Source organism: Micropterus dolomieu, linkage group LG10, assembly GCF_021292245.1.
Source record: "Micropterus dolomieu isolate WLL.071019.BEF.003 ecotype Adirondacks linkage group LG10, ASM2129224v1, whole genome shotgun sequence".
Taxonomy (NCBI): Eukaryota; Metazoa; Chordata; class Actinopteri; order Centrarchiformes; family Centrarchidae; genus Micropterus; species Micropterus dolomieu.
The window spans coordinates 14,378,702-14,398,001 of NC_060159.1; the positions used below are offsets into that span (position 1 = coordinate 14,378,702).

Consider the following 19,300-nt stretch of genomic DNA (forward strand, 5'->3'; position numbering starts at 1 on the left):
CGCGGGAACGTTACCCGGCGCTTCGCTAACCCCGCAAGACGTGTGGGAAGGTTACCCGGGGCTTCGCTAACCCCACAAGACGTGTGGGAAGGTTACCCGGGGCTTTGCCAACCCCGCCAGACGCGTGGGAAGGTTACCTGGTGCTTCGCTAACCCCGCAAGACGCGTGGGAAGGTTACCCGGGGCTTCGCTAACCCCACAAGACGTGTGGGAAGGTTACCCGGGGCTTCGCTAACCCCGGAAGACGCGTGGGAAGGTTACCCGGGGCTTCGCTAACCCCACAAGACGTGTGGGAAGGTTACCCGGGGCTTCGCTAACCCCACAAGACGTGTGGGAAGGTTACCCGGGGCTTTGCCAACCCCGCCAGACGCGTGGGAAGGTTACCTGGTGCTTCGCTAACCCCGCAAGACGCGTGGGAAGGTTACCCGGGGCTTCGCTAACCCCACAAGACGTGTGGGAAGGTTACCCGGGGCTTCGCTAACCCCGGAAGACGCGTGGGAAGGTTACCCGGGGCTTCGCTAACCCCACAAGACGTGTGGGAAGGTTACCCGGGGCTTCGCTAACCCCACAAGACGTGTGGGAAGGTTACCCGGGGCTTTGCCAACCCCGCCAGACGCGTGGGAAGGTTACCTGGTGCTTCGCTAACCCCGCAAGACGCGTGGGAAGGTTACCCGGGGCTTCGCTAACCCCACAAGACGTGTGGGAAGGTTACCCGGGGCTTCGCTAACCCCGGAAGACGCGTGGGAAGGTTACCCGGGGCTTCGCTAACCCCACAAGACGTGTGGGAAGGTTACCCGGGGCTTCGCTAACCCCACAAGACGTGTGGGAAGGTTACCCGGGGCTTTGCCAACCCCGCCAGACGCGTGGGAAGGTTACCTGGCGCTTCACTAACCCCGCAAGACGCGTGGGAAGGTTACCCGGGGCTTCGCTAACCCCACAAGACGTGTGGGAAGGTTACCTGGGGCTTCGCTAACCCCGCAAGACGCGTGGGAAGGTAACCCGGGGCTTCGCTAACCCAGCAAGATGCGTGGGAAGGTTACCTGAGTCTTTGCCAACCTGGCTGGTCCTTATCAGAGTCGCTGTCATCAGGCCACCTTGGGTACTCAAACGGCCACGTCCAGTATATTCTGTTTGTGGAGGAGCTGAGGCCTGAAGTTGAGGGTGCTGTCTCCTCAAAGTATTCATCACAGTTGCCCCTCTGCCTCTTCACACTTACCTGCTCTGAGTAGCTCTCCTCCCTGCTCCTCTTTGTGGAGGAGCTGAGGCCTGAAGTTGAGGGCGCTGTCTCCTCAAAGTATTCATCACAGTTGCCCCTCTGCCTCTTCACACTTACCTGCTCTGAGTAGCTCTCCTCCCTGCTTCTCTTTGTGGAGGAGCTCAGGCTTGAAGTTGAAGCGACGGACTCCTCCATCCTTTGAGAAACTGAGGGTAGACGGTCTTCAGGTTCTTCCACTTGCTGCCCAGGAAGCTCCTGATGCTGAACAATTAGCTGCTGAGGAACAGCAACAGGACCACAGACATCAGGAATCATCACACAGCATCAGGAATGCCATTGGGAACGCCAACAGGACTTGTGACAGAAGCACCAGCAGAAACAGAAGGAAACAATTTTTGCCATCCCCGCAAAAAGTCTTCTGGTGGTAACTGCTGGATGAGAGGGGAGCGAGGTCTGACATCATCATCATCGTCTTCAAGGTCCTCCTCATACATGGAGTCATACCCAGAATCTTCACTCTCCCAGTCAGACAAGTCCTCATCATCATCAGTGTCTTCATCCTCCTCCTCCTCGTCTTCCTCAAACTCATCCTTATCCTCAGAGGAGAGCGCGGAAATGGCCCTACCTTTGCCCACAATAACAATGTCAACCTCACCTTCCTCTTCCTCATCAGATGTAGATTGTGAGACCCTGACCTTCGTTGCTGTTGACAATCCTGATGACTTCAGGGAGGCTGTCTTCTGCAGGACCTTCAGTCATGTAGTGTACACCACCTGAGGGGAAAAAGTTAAAGCAACTGAAAAACTGAACAAATTTTGAAAATTTCTCATAACATTCAACTTTTGTGACTAAATAAGCAATAAACACTCCAAGTAAGAATTAGTAAAAATACAGTCTACCTAAATACTAACTACGACTGTACGGCACGTGCCACTAAGTCACCAACACACAAGAGGCCCTTTAATAGTTATATCAAATATTATGCAGTTCTGTGTCTGTTATTTTCAACAGAATGACAATAATTTCATGTTGTATTCATGGGACACTTAATGGTAACCTTTGTTTACTTAGTTGCTTGTAAAAACTAGTAGCCTATGTGTTGACCTTGGAAGAAATGTTTACACAATGATGGACCTTTTCATATATAAATGACGTGAATGAAGTATATTCACATATATGATTCACATATATGGTGGAGGAGTTTGAGTTATAAACTTAAAATCAACAATTTTCATCACTAGAGCATATAATATCATAGTAAGCCTTTATACTGTATTTACACAAACAACTGATGGACACAAACTCTCTAGCATTAAGAACCAATAGCAATAACCAATAGCCTTTTGCACAATGGGTGATGCTAAGAACAATTGGCAGCTTAAGGCAGCTTGTTTGACAGCAAATTGTATAGCTTGACTGTGGCGACAAACATCAGTGTATCAAAAATTTCCATAACAAAATGCCACTGAACTTAGGCCTTTATTTGCGCATTTAATGAATTAGAAAAAGAGAGCAAACACTGAAAACGCTGCGATGCTATGATGTAGCCTATCACTTTACCATGATTAAGTAATAAGTCCTTAACAGTTTTGTGATGCTCAGCAGCTGGTTCAGAGTTAATCAGGAACAACTCATGAAGAAATTGATTAATAGGCTATGTCATTCATAGAATTTATGAAGTAATCATTACCTGATGATTCATTAATATTGTTTCTCCAAGTCACTTATCTAGTAAAAAACTAGCCTAGCCTACTTATTAACGATTCATTACTTATCAGGTTGTTCGTTAGAACTGAGCACTCACAATTTTTTGTACAACGTTGTAAAGTGTTTCCAATTAGCCTATATGCCTGAAACATTGTATGGCGTTTAGTAAAAATGTGATCAATAGGTTATGTGAGTGAGTCAATTAATCAGCTGTTTCTTTAGCACTAATTCAAAATGATTTAATATGCATTGCACCACGTGCATCATTGTGCACAGTGAACCACAAGTAGCTAGATTGATTAAATTATGCGCAACCAATAACAGGGCGTCTCAAAGATAAACCTGGCCACAGGATACAGCTTGCAATGACAAACAGCTCTATTTACCCTTGAAAATAAAACACTGCAGGCTATTAACTCGCACAGAGCATTTTAATCTTATGAAAATACCAAAAGGCTGCAACCTGTGAACAGTTCAGACATCGTTCACTTTATCTCGAGTAACAACATTGTTGGTGTGTTTTAAGGAAGTTCATTTAATGTGGTAAAAACTAAAATGAGGAGATTTTTCTGCATCAGCTCCGGATCCAATAAGTCAATGAAGCAATCTATCAAAAGAAATGAGCCCAGGGTCCTAGACAGAGTAACGCGCCCTGGTTTGATTACACCTATACGTCCTGACGTTCGTCGCTAACACTTCCGTGGTCTCCATGGTGCACAAGAAAAACGTATGTTTTAGCATTTTATGAAATTTGGCACAGTTACCGTTTTCCTATTTAATTAAAAAAATCTAAGGCCCTCATACGAAAATAACTGTTATCAAATCATTACACTAATCGTTTTTCACAATTAGTAAAAGTCCGTTTTTTCACAGCAGGCCCTTCATGGAGTGAACTGTTCATATTTAAATTAAAGTTACACGAGTTTTAAGAGAATGAATGAATGAGTCATAATTATCAAATAAAACTTGTCTTACCTGCAGGGTTGTTAGCCAACAGGGCGACTCCCATCCGCAGGTGTTCCTCGTCGATCAGGGCCATTTTAAAGCTCTGCGGTTTCCCACAGTTGATCCAAGGGTTTTGTTTTTAGCCTGAATAAAATCTGTTTTTAAGTAGATTCTTTCAGGCGCTTCAGTTCTCCAAGAATTATCTTTCCACAATTTTGGGTTTGCAAGAGGTCAACTCCTGCCCAAGTCCAAGTGCAAAGTGAGAGATCAGACTGATCTGCAGCCCTCATGAATGACCTCTGTGTCATCGTTCTGTTTCCATGACATTCAACTCAATTCAATTCAGTTTTGCTTTATTGGCATGAATGTCAAAAAACATTATTGCCAAAGCTTAAAAGATAATACAAAGAGCAATTAATTTCATACAGTTCATCACTGACGCATGTGCCAGCCATACACAGAAAGAGAGACATTATGATTAATGTTGTTTTTCATATTTGTTGAATATTTTCATTGTAGCCTATTTATACTATTTAATTTATTTCAATGATTTGTTGGCAACTGTTTGTTTCCCTCCCATTATAGCTGGTGCTATGTGGCAACATGGAAACCACGAGTTGTATTTCTTTTTTCTTATAGACTATGTAAACCTGCAAGATTCAGTCCAGTGCAACTAATGTGAATTTGAAAATGAAAAAGACAGTTGAGAAAGAGTGCACAAACATTATATAAAGACCAACAGATATAAACTATCCAACTTTTGTGTCTACATGTTGATGTGTAGCTGTGATGTCCATTTCCTTTATTGATTGTCAGAAATGACCAGTAGTGGAATATAAATAACTTTACTCAAGTAAACATCTCAGAGTCAAATCTGAAAACAGGGTTTTTTCTTGTGAAAAGTTGACCTGCATGGATCTCACAAGTAGTTACGTTACAAACGTTACAAACATAATGTATGATGATCTCATAGAATATGATGCATTGCTGCAGATTAAACTACCCAACATTATATAGTTAAAATAAACACAACCTTAAACATCTACAGCGGTAATATGCAACTCATTAATGCAGCAGTAATACAATTAATACAAAAAACCCTTATGGTAAAACACTGGCAAGGAACATTTTGGATGACACAGGAGACTGTGTCATCCAAAATGTTGAGCACCTGATGCATCCATAATGATAAAACACACACACCAGGGGCACATTTGTAGCCAGGTACTACCCCCCATCATCCTGTCAGTCAGTATGACATAGGCTTATGAACACAGCAAGTGCATTATGCTGTTTCACAACCAGAAAGTCAGGTTTTGTTTCTGAGACAAATTAGATAGTTTAGGGTAAAACTTTATGAGAACAAGGAAACTAACTTTGTCATTCACCAGCAAAAGTGGTAATTGAACATGCAGAGAGTACATGTCTTGTTAGGCAAAGTCATTCCACTTGCTGGTGCACCTATTTCTTGTGTTTTTTTGTTCTTACATGCCTGTAGTAGTACAAAGTTCACCATCGTCTCCACTGTTATTGGATTTGTTGGTGAGCTCAGTGGATCCTTAGTAACTCCAAAACCATCACCGTAGTGGTTTTAAAAGCTCATTTGTGTTGTATTTGTTTCAAAACACCGACACCACGAGGTGCATAACCTGCAGCATTTGGAGAGGGTCTTTGCACTTTAGGGGTGTGTTTTCTCTAACATTGGGTGCACCAGTACTTCCAGACCATATAACGCAGGGGTGGCCAAACTTTTCTGATTGTGAGCCATGTACAGAAAAAGTCAAGTGCCAAATTCTGACATGTCAGTCACTATTTGACTTTTCAGTTCTGCCATGTTTAATCTGGCTACATTTTTTTGTGATAGTGTTTTTTGTGATAGAGCCACCTAGTGAATTGGTGGGCCTCATGCACAACGACACAAAATAAGTAAACCCTATCTGCTAGCACATCTGCCAGCCAACCATCTGCCCTGAAGTTGATGTGCACAGCTGTAGTATGTATCGACATCATGATCGACATGCATACAATCACTGACTTAGGTTTAGGCACACACCTCTGTGATGTTATAGGGGTAAGGGGCTTTGGGGGGCTGTCAACGCCTTTAAGACTAACATAGTTAGCTAGCTAGATACTCACATAGTTTTGGATGTGTCACAGAAATCTAATACGCACAATGACCAGGCTGGTAAGCAGTTGTGCAAAATGACATCTAGTGTTTAAACTAGAATGTACAATGTACATACAGCAAAATGTATATAAGAAACCATAATAAATGTGGGTGTTTGTGTGCACCCACTGCAACAAACAAATTGTATTATTATACAATTCCACACGTCGGCACCCGTAATGTAACTTGTTTTAGTGATCTGAAAATGTGTGCATCTGTGTGTGAAACTGCAAGTATAAGAGATAGGGACAAATGCAACTGGGTATGCTCTACATGCTTGGACTGTGGATCATGGTGTCCTCTGCTGACTTGCTGATGGACTACTTAGCAATGAAGCAGCTCAGCTTAACTCAGACTCTGAAGGCTTCACACATATAGCTGTGTGTGTCCTTCTGTGGCCTAATTTTAACTCATATTAAGATATCTTTTAAACAGGCAATTGCAAATGAATAATGAACCTCCTGCTGTACCACTTTATTTGTGAATATTAATATTCTAGTTCAAACCGCACTTATCTATGCTATAAATATGTTTGTGTACTTCTGCTGCTGTGACACTTTAATTTCCCTTCATGTTATAAAAATATAGAGCTAATCATATGAATTCTTAATATGTCTTAGAGGACTGAATAAATAATACTAATGATAACCTTTATTTGTAGCCTATATCTTTTAAAAAGCAAAAGTAGACATTGTTTAAGAAAAAATAATAAAAGGCTAAACACATACAAGAACAATAGAATGATATCCATAATAATGGACCAAATTAAATTAAACTGATAAAGCTTAGAATTAATTAATTTACATACTTTCTGAGATGATATACAACAGACTATGTGTCAGATAGAGTATTGTATTAGTGTGTGATCAAGTAGTGATTACAACCATTGGGTACCAGTCCGAGGATTATGTAATTTCATTGAACGGGTATGTTTTCCCTTTGACAAATAGCGGACCAATCAGAAGCCGCGCTCCGCTGACAGCCCGCTGAGGCGGGGCATCACACCAGACGCTCTGCTCGCTCATTGGACGCTGATCTCTAAGCCCATGACTCGCCAGCCAATCAAAGGCGTCAGTCGATCTGACGAGGTTCGTTACTGAAAGCGGTGTTGTCTTCGTGCCGGTGCAGCATCTCAGCGCCTCATCGTTTTAATGGGGAGCATCTCGCCAGGGTTAAACATCAGTTTGTAGCAGCTGAACACCTGAAGCAACATGGACATCCTGAAGTCACTGGGCCACCCGGAGGAGATATTCAACCTGTTTAAGTTTAAGATGGGGGGTTGCAGAACCGTCATGCCAAAATTGGATTATGTGAGTAAACCCTCTTTATGAAAATATGTAGGCTACTGAGAATAAATTTGCCATGTGAACATGATGACAGCAACCTCATGCAGTTTGAGCATGCGCAGAATTGCCTCATTTATCAAGTAGCACACAAGGTTCCCGTTTTCACAGGCAGGAAATCTCAATGTAGCAACACGGAAGAACACCATCAGCAGGTATCTGCATATGCTTAGTGTTCACAACATACGTTGACACGGATTGACGTGGTGCTCCTTGGTGAGCCGATGGAAACAGAATCCGCTAGTTGGATTAATTAGATCTGTGCCGTCTCTCCTGTGTTGGCTGGAATATACACAGGCAGATATGACCACTGACTCGGGATTTACCTTATATAATGAGTTTAGGGTTCAGCAGTGGGATGAGATGCTGTGCGCATGTTTGACGGTTAATCCCACTGGTTTAACACCAATGTGACCCAGAGAGAGAGTCTGCATAGACTGCAACATGGTTTGACCAATGAGTCTTCAGGCCTTCGTTTTGGTTGGTAGCATTATGGCCCAGACAAAAGGATAACTCAATCATATCCAGCCAGTGATTCTTGCAAGTGAATCATCAGGTTTTACATATTTTTCTGTGACATGTCAGGTTTTCCGGAAATATACGTTAAAATTGGCACTGAACAGTAGCCTGGTCTCAGAGCTCCTCTGACCATTTACATTTAGACTATCTGACGCTTTTATCCAAAGCGACTTACAATTGCTATTTATCAGAGGTCGCACACTTCTGGAGTATCTGGGGGTTAAGTGTCTTGCTCCACTGCCCCATCACCACCCCACTTAAACACGTTTTTTTTTGTGATGGAGCACCACCTATTAAAATATATTATTCTCATCCAGATAATTTGGTCCTTTGAAGCAGTTTCAGGATTGAGTTGGTAATCCTGGATGAAGTCAAATTAAGTAAACCTGCACTTGGCTGAGTGCTGATCATGTGATTGCAGGTTCATGCCATAGACTGGATAAAGGTTCATGCAGTAGGTGTGTTGGGAACCCTTCCAGCATGGACAGAGGCAATAGATTCACACAAGTCTCATGTTATGCGTTGTTCTACATAGTGCTTACAATGTTTCAACACTTCCATCACTGTTAAAGCTAGATATTACCAGTACATATGGTTAAACTATGAGTCATTTCGGGTGCATTATTGGTTAAGGTTGTTTAATGCATTTTATGTATAATAATAATAATAATAAATTCAGTAATAATATGTATAATGTTGTATGAATGTGCAAGAGTTTAAATGGTACAGTGATAATTATAAGCCTGCTGTGAATCTTACTGAAATCTCTTTTTAAAAGTAGCTGTAATCGTTCAAACAATGTTCAGCAAAGTGAGTTCTGCAGTTAAATTTTTTAAGTTTAAAGACAAATTCCCATTTTAATGTCATATTAAATGCCATATTCTGGCACAATTGAATATATACTATTGGTCATGTATAACTTTAACTGTGATAATTACACAAACAGATCATAGTGATTTTACAATAACCTGCATGTTCTCATCTAAAATCCTAATTCAATTAACACTCTGAGAAAGCCTGTTCATTATCCAGCTAACCGGAAATAAGCCTGCACTTCTGCAGGTGTGGGTTTAAAGACATGTTGCTCTGACAACTGTGACAGGTGGATTTTAAACAGCTTTGAAGAACCAAATCTATCTGGATATCTCAGTTATGCACGTATGAAGAAAGGCACAGGCTGTTTTTGACAGTGTTATGATGATTTGTTATTCTAAATTAGGCCTGGCCGGTATTAGTTTTTTCATACCTTAATACCTTCCTGAAATTTCACCTGGGTATCCGGTATGATGGTATTTGTGGGGAAAAAAAACGTAAAAGCTGAGCTGCTGGTGACAGACATTGTAGCATGCTAGGGTATTTATGTTTTAACCAGCACAGCTTTTCGAGTCTTTACGGTACTGGCCTCGAATCTTCTCACGTGATGGTGCTCAGCCAATCAAATGCGAGTCGACTCAGCGAGCCCACAGGATGAGCGACAGTCTCAGAAATGATTTGACCTATGGATTTGACATGGCGTGCGCTAAAGACAAAGTAGACAGCGAAAACAGAGCTTGTGTTTAAAAATGGACAGCCCATTGGCTGTATAAAAGGCAGACTTCATTCCCACTTTGAGACCGTGGTGGTTATTTAAAGCGTTAATGGGTGGTGACGGAACAGTGGATATGACACATGCCTTTGGCGTGAGAGACCAGTGTTCGAATCAACTGTGAGACATAACGTGACATATATAACAATGCTAAATTGCTTTTGGTTAAAATTCCCCCCTAAATGTAAAACGCCATTAAAGTTAAAGGAAGGAAGAAACACGCCCCTTGTCGGCCAGGCATACTAACCTAAAAAAGAGGAAACAAGTATAGAGATACGTTTCTATAATGCATGCAATCACAGGTGCCTGGAAACCAAAACACACTAGTCGTGAAGGTGAAGGCCCCCCAAGCTATATTTACTTTGTGCACTTTTTATCTGCGTGTGTGGGCCAGTCACCAAGAGGCAACATTGGCTAACAGCATACGCAGATATTTTGGTCTGTGTGTTTTCCATTCAACGGACGATAACGTTATTCTTTCAGTCTGCTGTGACACAGTGATGTAGCACGTCGGCTAAGACTTGGGTTTAACTGCCACGTTATTTTTTTGAGCAAGGAGCAGATTAGGAAACACGGTGGAGTGCAGCTGGTGTTGTTCAGTGCAGAGGTGGGAGGAGTTGTGTAATCATAACAGCAGATCTACAAACGCTGTGCACGGACCCTGCTCGCCTACACAGTGAAGTTGTGACTGCTTGAGGATCAGTGGAGCGCTTGTTTTTAGCTCTCCTAAAATGTTTTGACGTCGCTCGACCTCCCAGCTCACTTGTCCTTTACATGGACTGCGTGTTTCAAACTTCTCCACCCGCCGTGGCGTCGACATGGACGGGGTCGTGTTATAGCTGCAGGGTCTGTCGTACTGTCAGGTTATTCGTATGGCCGGAGCATGCTGCAAGTGTCCAGTCTCCCTGTCCGTGTTCAAGCGCTCACTCTCGGTGGCGCCGCGGGGATGCGGGTCCGCACCTCGGTCCCTCCTTCTGAGCTGGAGGCTAGGGGAGCGGGGCCTGCAGGAGGCCGCCCGACCCTCCAGCGCACTCAGAGCATGCTCTTACCGACACACTGCCTTCGTCTGTCTCTCCTGCCAGGAGTCCATGAGTGAGAGTCTGCGGACCTGCTACCTGTACCTGAACCAAACCAGCCGGAGTTTTGCAGCTGTGATCCAAGCGCTGGACGGGGAGTTGAGGTGAGTATAGTTCCACTTGAAGCTGAGCTGGCTCCAAGAGAGGGGTGTGTGTGTGTCTGCAGGCATGTCTTTTTCCCTGACGTGCAGAACCAGGGGCGTTGGCTGAGGTGCTTCCCTTTTCCTCACTAATACTTTTTTTGTGCAAAATAAAAGATACATTCAAAACTATTTATGCCGTTGAAGCTACTATCAGCAGTTTAGACTTCCTTGCATTGGATCCATTCTCTTATTTGGTGTTGCATTTGTCTTACTACATTAACAGTCCACAGCTTTTTATATACAGTCTATTTCCACATCTTAAATCATGGTATATCCTGTGGAGTTGCACTGAAGTCTGACAGCAGCCACAGGTCCTGTTCAGTGCCAGGCATTTGTCAGGCACCCAAAATGAATGAGCAGTGTCCTTTTATTCTAGACAACTGTTTGCACAAAGACCGCTTATCAACAGCTTATCAACTTAACAGTGGATTGTGGGATGGAAGCTGGAGGTGTGCCAGTTAACCCCCTGGTTACAGCCGAGGTGCCCTTAAGCAAGGCACTGAACCCCTAACTGCTTGAGGCTTGACATCCCCCCCCCCCCCTTTGAATGTCTATGGTCCTGTGTATGTGTGTGTGTGTGTGCATGTTTGTGTTTCGGGGATTTTGTGTGTAACATTGTAAAAATAAAAATGGAGTGAAAAAAAAATTCCTAAAAGCAGTTTATAAAAGTAATTCTACTTCTTCAGTATAGGCTGTGAACACCTTTTTTTGGGACTTATGATATGCATATCAGTTGTGACACCTCCACTGTATTAGTCTGCTCAATACTGTAGAAAAAGTAACGGACATTATGTAGTTATTTTTAGAAATGGTGTTACTAAGGACGTTCCACAGTAAATCATGTCACTTAGGGTTTCAACTAACTCATAATTGATAATTGATTAATTGTCTCAGCTCACACAGTATCACTAATGAATAATGATGAATATGATGATAACCAGGTACAGGGTAGCAACAAACGCAGGCTTTTGATGCCGCTGTGCAGAAAGAGATTTAATGTGTCTAAAGTAACATTGCACCACCAGTAATAAATAACTTAATGTGGCCACATTCTCCTCGTAACCTGTGATGACCTGCAGCAGGAATCCGAAAGGAGACTAATATTATAAACAAGGGAGGCTGCTGCTGGATGTCTTATTTCCAATTCATCATCAGAACTGTTAGTAGAGAGATGATGGATGTTTGTAAATACAGATCTTTAGTGCACAAATTCTCTTTATATAGACTTCCCTGATCTGTGACCACCTGCTTGACATGCCTGCTACTTTTGTCGTCTTATGAATCGGTGACTAGGCAACCTTTCAGTTAGCATGTGCAAACGCCTTCATTTGAAAGCTTTTCCAGTTGTATTTTAAAGCCATCCTCTCTCCTGTCCTTTTATGATCCAGACACGCAGTTTGTATTTTCTACCTGGTGCTGAGAGCACTGGACACAGTGGAGGACGACATGAGTATCCCTCTGGACAAGAAGGTTCCCATGCTGAATGATTTCCACACCTACCTGTACCGGGATGACTGGTGTTTCACTCAGAGCCAGGAGAAAGACCGACAGGTTCTGGAGGATTTCCCCACGGTCAGTAGCACTACATGGTGGTACATAGAAGGGCAGTAGGCTGGTATATTAGGCTGTCCAAGTTTAATATACTCATGTAGTCCATTTTTAAATGACAGATTTACAGACAAAATGGCAGCATTCACATTTATTTCCTGGTTCTTACACACTAACATACACAGAAAATACCATGTTAATTATAGAGTTTAGTTTGTGAGTTGGTTGTATAATATCTATGATGGTAAGAAATGTCTAAAATGAAATCGTTGTCACTCAGATTAAAGGTTATAAATCAGTAACTATATACTTCGTGTGTACTTGCAATCCAGATATCACTGGAATTCAGAAACCTCGCTCAGGAATACAGAGACGTCATCTCAGATATCTGCCACCGTATGGGAGTCGGGATGGCCGAATTCCTGGAAAAGAAAGTGGGATCCATGAAGGAGTGGGACCTGGTAAATGTTAGCCTTGTGTTGCTATTATGTTAGGATAACTGCAGAAATATTAGACTTAAAGGCAGTATAATGGGCATGTTTAAATGCCGATAAGACATAAACTACTTAAATCTGTAACGTCACAAAGAGATCTCTGGCACTGGTTATGGTACTTGTTACTAACCATAACAGTAGAGGTGATAGAAATGTGAGATTAGAGCAGAGATGCTATTGTTTTGTCTTTGGCTTGAAAGAAAATATGTTATTTTTGACATGTAACTGTGTCTGTGACAGTTTGGATGTTATGCGAAGAAATAGCAAACTAACCTTAAACCATTTTACTTGATTGCAGTATCATTCTATCTTAATTAGAGCTGCAACTAATGATTATTTATTATTATTAATTAAGTTGATTAATCGATTAGTTGTTTAGTATATAAAGTGTCAGAAAATGGTGAAAAATGTCTATCAGTGTTTCCCAAAGCTCAAGATGACGTCCTCAAATGTTTTGTCCACCACCCAGAGATATTACTGTCATACAGGAGGAAAGAAACCAGAAAATATTCACATTTAAGAAGCTGGAATCAGAATTTTTACTTTGTTTCTTAAACAATTACTCAAACCGAATATCAAAATAGTTGGCAAATAATTTAATCGTCAACAACTAATCATTGCAGCCCTAGTCTTAATGTATTTTTAGTTGTTCTGGTAGCTTCAATTTTTATCAAGTCTTATCACATACCATGTAAATCTACCACGTAATTTTGTCATACATGTCATGCTGTGACTATAAAAGCCACGTTGTCTTGTTTTATTCTCTGTGCAGTATTGCCACTTTGTGGCAGGGCTTGTTGGTATTGGCCTGTCTCAGCTGTTCTCTGCGTCCAAGCTGGAGGACCCCGAGGTGGGCCGGGACACTGAGCTGGCCAACTCCATGGGCCTGTTCCTCCAGAAGACTAACATCATCCGAGACTATCTAGAGGACACACAAGAGGGACGTGCCTTCTGGCCACAAGAGGTGAGGTCGTAGTGAGAGCGTGTTTGTTTTACCTGTGTGTCTGACCTGAATCTCAAAGTTATGCAGTATGATTATGACTCCTGAATACTTTCCATAGTTAAACCCACTCAAACCTAATTATTTACTCATATTTTATCATCCGAATATACCAATGTCATGCCGCATGGAGAGTTGTCTCACGTCATATTGTGTCAAAAAATTGATTTTTGTTGTTTGTTTGTTCATTGTTTGCTATCTGAGTAATCGTAAAAGTTATAAATCTTTTACATAACCATTTTGTTAGTGGTGATGAGGGGGACAGCTGTAGGCGCGTAAAATGTGATGTGTTAAATTCTGTCCCTGTGCAGGCCTGGAGTCAGTTTGCAGGTCGTCTGGAGGACTTGGCCCAACCTGAGAAGTTGGAGTTGGGTCTCTCGTGTCTCAACCTGCTGGTCACTGATGCTCTTCGTCACGTCCCGGATGTTATTGCCTACCTGTCCCGCCTGCGCAACCAGAGCGTCTTTAATTTCTGTGCCATTCCACAGGTACACGCTGATTTGTGACTTACTGCATTCCAACAATGTAGTGATAGAATTTGATTTGTGTGACATGACAGCACAGATTAACGTACGACTTTTAGAATTTTTTTAGAAATTTTTTCAACAACTTTTTCAAGACGGGCCTTCTTCCACTTCACAACATGTTAATCCTCTCTTGACCAGGTGATGGCAATAGCTACACTGTCGACATGCTACAACAACCCCATGGTGTTCCAGGGAGTAGTGAAGATCAGAAAGGGACAGGCTGTCACACTCATGATGGACGCCACCAACATGAGAGCTGTGCAGACCATCATCGCCCAGTACAGCCAGGAGGTGGGTGTGTTTTTTGTGTTTACTCTCTTACTTCCACCACATGGGGGCCCTTTAACACAACCAAAATCTTGCTCTCCCTCTCTTTAGATTTTACAAAAGGTCTCCCCCACTGACCCGTCACGGGACAAGACCCTGCACATCCTGGCTCTAATCCGAGAGAGGTCTGCACTGTCACAGTCCAGCCTCCCCTCCAGGACCCACCACCTGTCGCCTATGTACCTGTCTGCTGCCATGCTGCTCGCCGCCCTCAGTTGGCAGTACCTCAGCACCACTGCAGCACAGGCACAGGGCACCGGCGACATGCAGGGACAGTGAGCCCATTTACCCTCACCTTTCCTGGGGCCCACAGACTCAGAAAGCCCCTTCGCCCCATCTGGAGGTCCGGTTCTCCTCTGACAGGAAGAATCTGAAGCCCTTCTTCCCACTTTGCCCTCTTCATTATGGCCGTTGCAGGACCATGGAATCATTTAGACTATGGAGGGGTTCCAGTAGCAGGCTGGTCTCATTAGGTTGTTTGATAGTGATTTCTTGTAGTCCACCCTGCATCTGGAAACATTATTTACACATGTTGTCTGGTTATATTCACCAGCATAAATGGCACATTGAAACAATTCAGGGCTTTATGTTGTTTGATGTTTGTGATGATCGTTTTTCTTTCTTTTGTTTGATTTGTTTTAAAATTTTGACCCTACTGATTTGAATGAATTTATTCAGCAACATTTGAACATTTCAAGAGAAATTAATAGTTTAATCTTCTCCATTAAGTGGACTGAAATGAGGAACTGCACACTACATTGCACTGCCCATTTTAGGAGTGTGGGGAACACAGTCACCAAATTTCACTAAGTTTCTGTTTAATTTTGTGTCAAATCTTAGTCTTTATATTTTTCATGTCAGATCAGAGCTAGCTGACTATTCCACTTGTTATGTTTATACAGGAGAAACCCTCAAATGAACAGTTACAACAGTGCACTTTATATGCACTGTGTGTTAGCATAACAGCATCCACTCACAGTAGAGATTTGATTCAACCCTTTTATGTCGGTGTTCTTTCTGTTTCTCTCCTTTTGAAATAGGAGAAAAATAAACTGTGCAATTCCAATGTAGTTTTAACATGGACTGTTTAAATGAATAGGGGAGAACAAATGTTTATACATTTGATATCTGATAGAAATGCATATTGAGAGTAAGTGCTAGCTAAAGTGTCCTTAACACAGCTTTGGTGAGTAGAACGGCTAGCACAGTGTAACCCTGTACAGAACCAAAGGAGAGCTACAATCATTGCTATGTAATGTTAAATTTTGATTTGTACATATTTGAACTAATAAAGAGGTGAAAACATCTAAACTCTGAATGTTGACATGTCAAGTTGTTTTTAAATTCAGCCTGTTGATTATAGAGTTAAACTTGATTTTATAGATTCCAGATTTATATTCTTGTATTTTACAGCACAGGTTCAAGGTTAATATATTGTGCTGTTTTTCAGTCTTAGTTGTATTTTTGTATCTGTATGGGTGGAGACCCTAGTTATGAAAGAACAACTTTTTCATTGCCAGATTATTTTAATCAGTTAAAATTGCTATATATGTCAGAGGTCGCACGCCTCTGGAGCAATTTAGGGTTAAGTATTTTGCTCATGTCACCGTGGGAATCAAACCCGAGTCTTCCACACCAGAGGCATGTGTCTTATCTACTGCGCCACCGCCACTCAGCTTCATGGTCACCTGTCAACCTTTGGATAGACATTTTGTTAGTCACATGAGCTGTACACTGATTTTAAAGAATTCAGTACACAGATGTGATTCCATAACTTGCGGCCTGTTAAAAGGACACTAAGAAGTGAGAGGACTGAATAGGACTGGCGTTTTGTTCAGTGAAAGGAACTAACTGCTCAGAAGGAACTACTGAAACAGACAAAAGTTAAGTCTATAACATCTGTACATTTGAGTTGATTGTCATTATGAAGCTGAAATTCTAATATTTTATCCAGATAGAAATATCAGATAAAAAATAGATATAGAACACAAATATACAGTCCCAATCCAGAAGTATTGGAACGGTAAGGCAAATTCCTTTGTTTCTGTGTTTCACTGAAGACATTTGGGTTTAAGATCAAAAGATGAGTATGAGACAAGAGTTCAGAATTTCAGCTTTTATTTCCAGGTATTCACATCTAGATGTGTTAAACAATAAATAATTGTTTGTCACTTGATTTGGTAACTCGATCACAACAGACTTGACCACCAAAAATCACTTACTGCCTGGGAAGATATGGCTTTAATAAGACTCCATTTCCATCCCATTTGTGTTGTTACAATATACCTGATTTAAAAAGTACTTTCATATGTATCTGAAAAGTACAGAAGTAGTTGCTAATAAATAAATATATTACCTGCAACTATCTTGCATTCTCTAGTTACGTACTTGTACTTGCGGAGGTGCAGCTCTTTTAAATTTGTAACAGAAATGTGTTTGTAACACCACTTTGCTTATTTTACAACTGCATTTTGTAGACTGCAAGAAAATGTGGGCTAAAATAATCTCAACATTTTGAAAAGAAACAACCAGATGCTCTAGTGAGATTACATTTACATTTACTCATTTGGCAGACGCTTTTATCCAAAGCGACTTACATTTGAGGAACAACATACAAGCATCAACAGAGCATCAACTACAGATCTACAACTGACAATACATACTAGTAAGAGCAGCAATAAATACTAGTAAGAGCTCACAGTAAATATCACATCAATGGGGTAAATACCTAGGGAAGGAAGTAAGAGTTAACAAAAAGTGCAATCAATACAAGATCAAGCAAAAATGTTGGGGCAGCCTCTCCCTTCTGAGCAGTAATGGACATATTGCAGTTGAGATGATTATGTTGGCTGACTGTCATCTGTTTTGCAGAATGCATCCACTGGTCTTTCTTTGTGTTCTTGTGGCAGTCTCTCACCTGGGCTTGGCCTCACCTCCCCCTGCTCTCCTCAGAGATGGTCGACCTTATTCAGGGTATATACAGGAATCCTGAAGTAAAATTCAATACCTTTTTAAGACCTTTTCAAGACTTTTTCAACATATTTTAAGACTGCCGCGCCACTTTGAGCTGTAACCAATTAAATCAGCCACACACCTTTAAAATGGACATTTATGAGGTTTTAAAAGGAATTCAAGTATATGTATAACATATTTATTGCCTATATGTCATCAGGTTGTAACGCCACCTAAAAATGGAGGCATTCACCAACTTTCTCAGTTGCCTATAACAGCCTGTATGGGCCAACTGTTTTCTATGTGAAGGACTGGTCAGATTTCCTGCGAACAGCAACTGTCTTACATAGGCTATGATGTTTATGTACGCAATATTACAGCAAATCATGTGAAACACAATGTAATTTTGTATTTTAGTTGGTTTAAACTAGATAATGTGAACTTGCCTGCAATGATATGTGTGATAACTTTCACCGTCCACTTGATCAATACAACAAAATTCAAATAGGCCAGGAGGGAAAAAAGATGAAGAGAATAAACTCAGTGATGAATAATGTAAGTAGTGTAGGCGGTGTAGCACAGGCACAACCTGGAGGAGGAACTAGTGTGAATGACTGTATTAGTATAACATTAAATTGAAAGTATATTGTTAATTTAATAGTAAACTGTAAGTTTGATATTAATATATTCATTATGCTACTATATTCAATATAATTTCATATAATAGTATATAACTTACCACTAGTATAATATTAATTCAAATTAGAGCTGCTTCAGTTTGGGGTTGTTTTTTATTCATTAACTTTGTGCAAGAAAAATGCTCTAGGCTACATGATAGTCTCCAACCTTGATTTTGGGCAGGCTACTAACTCGTCAATAATCATAACTGTTTATGCAGAACAATGAGTTCAACATTTATGAAGTTTGTTTCAGCACATCAAGCTTTTTTTTAAATCCCGCTCCATCCAGGCTGTGATTGATCTGTTCACAAAAAGTGACACTGACGAGAGCATCGGCTTTATGAAAAGTTGAATTTGTTTCAATAAAAAGCACCGATTTAGCTAAATAGCCAGCTAACGTTAGCCAAACCCACACGCTCCTTGGATTTTCCCTGTTGTCTTCCGTTTTACCGATTCTGCTTGCGGCGCATCTCGCTTTTGTTTTTCAGGAACGGGGCTGTTCAAAGTGGCCACAGAGCGACTGGCCAACCGGGTTAATCCCGTTCCTGCTGATCGCCATTCGGACTATGTTTTGGACGACTAACATTGCGGATCCGGCGGGGTGGGAGATTACGGTCGGTTGTATTCGTAAATCATTTTCCGGTTCGCACGGATCTATTTTTTGGAGGGTTTAAGAGTGAAATAGGCGCTCGGTAGATCCCTGCGCCTAACGTTACAGAAAGAAATCACAGTCGCTACTCACTGCCTGTCTAGTATTTTTTGGCTATGCATTATAAATAAATACGTTCACCTACACTTTTAGCAAACAAACTTTTGGACATACAGGATTTTCACATTGAAAAAAATATCTTCAAAATTTAATACCTTGTTAAATGGCGATTAAGACTTTTTAATACTTTTTAATTGCCTTAATTGTCGCAAAATTGATTTATTACCTTTTAAGACTTTTTAATAACCCGCGGACGCCCTGTTATTACAGTTTTTTTCAGTCGCTTTGGTGCATTTCTCGAATCATCCCTAACATTTGCAAAAGAGTAAGTGCATTTCTCAAAACATCGAACAAACAGCACAA

The 19,300-nt window shown here is 41.5% G+C and overlaps 2 protein-coding genes across 9 annotated transcripts in view; one reads left to right on the top strand and one right to left on the bottom strand.

The window, feature by feature from the left end:
* LOC123977493 overlaps positions 1-4,144 on the bottom strand; it is a 21,172-nt gene extending 17,028 nt beyond the window's left edge. For 2 of the 7 annotated variants that reach the window (XM_046060225.1, XM_046060223.1), the window contains exons 1-2: positions 3,898-4,144; positions 1,871-1,988 (exon numbers count right to left, since the gene is read on the bottom strand). Coding sequence is in view for 3 of the 7 variants with exons in the window: in XM_046060223.1 (XP_045916179.1) it covers positions 1,871-1,885 (15 nt within the window). In the remaining 4 variants the exon portion in view is untranslated. Of the gene's footprint in view, positions 1-1,039; positions 1,841-1,870; positions 1,989-3,897 lie in introns of those variants that run through there. The other 5 variants (XM_046060221.1, XM_046060222.1, XM_046060224.1 and 2 more) reach the window with 5 other exon arrangements.
* Positions 4,145-7,197: 3,053 nt separating this feature from the next.
* Positions 7,198-15,914, top strand: fdft1 (farnesyl-diphosphate farnesyltransferase 1). 2 transcript variants are annotated; one of them, XM_046061287.1, is made up of 8 exons: positions 7,198-7,344; positions 10,564-10,661; positions 12,089-12,272; positions 12,581-12,709; positions 13,515-13,706; positions 14,054-14,230; positions 14,408-14,560; positions 14,648-15,914. In XM_046061287.1, the coding sequence occupies exons 1-8, from the start codon at positions 7,246-7,248 to the stop codon at positions 14,873-14,875; spliced, it is 1,260 nt and encodes a 419-aa protein (XP_045917243.1). In that variant the 5' UTR covers positions 7,198-7,245; the 3' UTR covers positions 14,876-15,914. The 2 variants fall into 2 exon arrangements, with proteins under 2 accessions (XP_045917243.1, XP_045917242.1); XM_046061286.1 differs by lacking the exon at positions 7,198-7,344 and having other exon boundaries at positions 9,862-10,661.
* Positions 15,915-19,300: the final 3,386 nt, after the last annotated feature.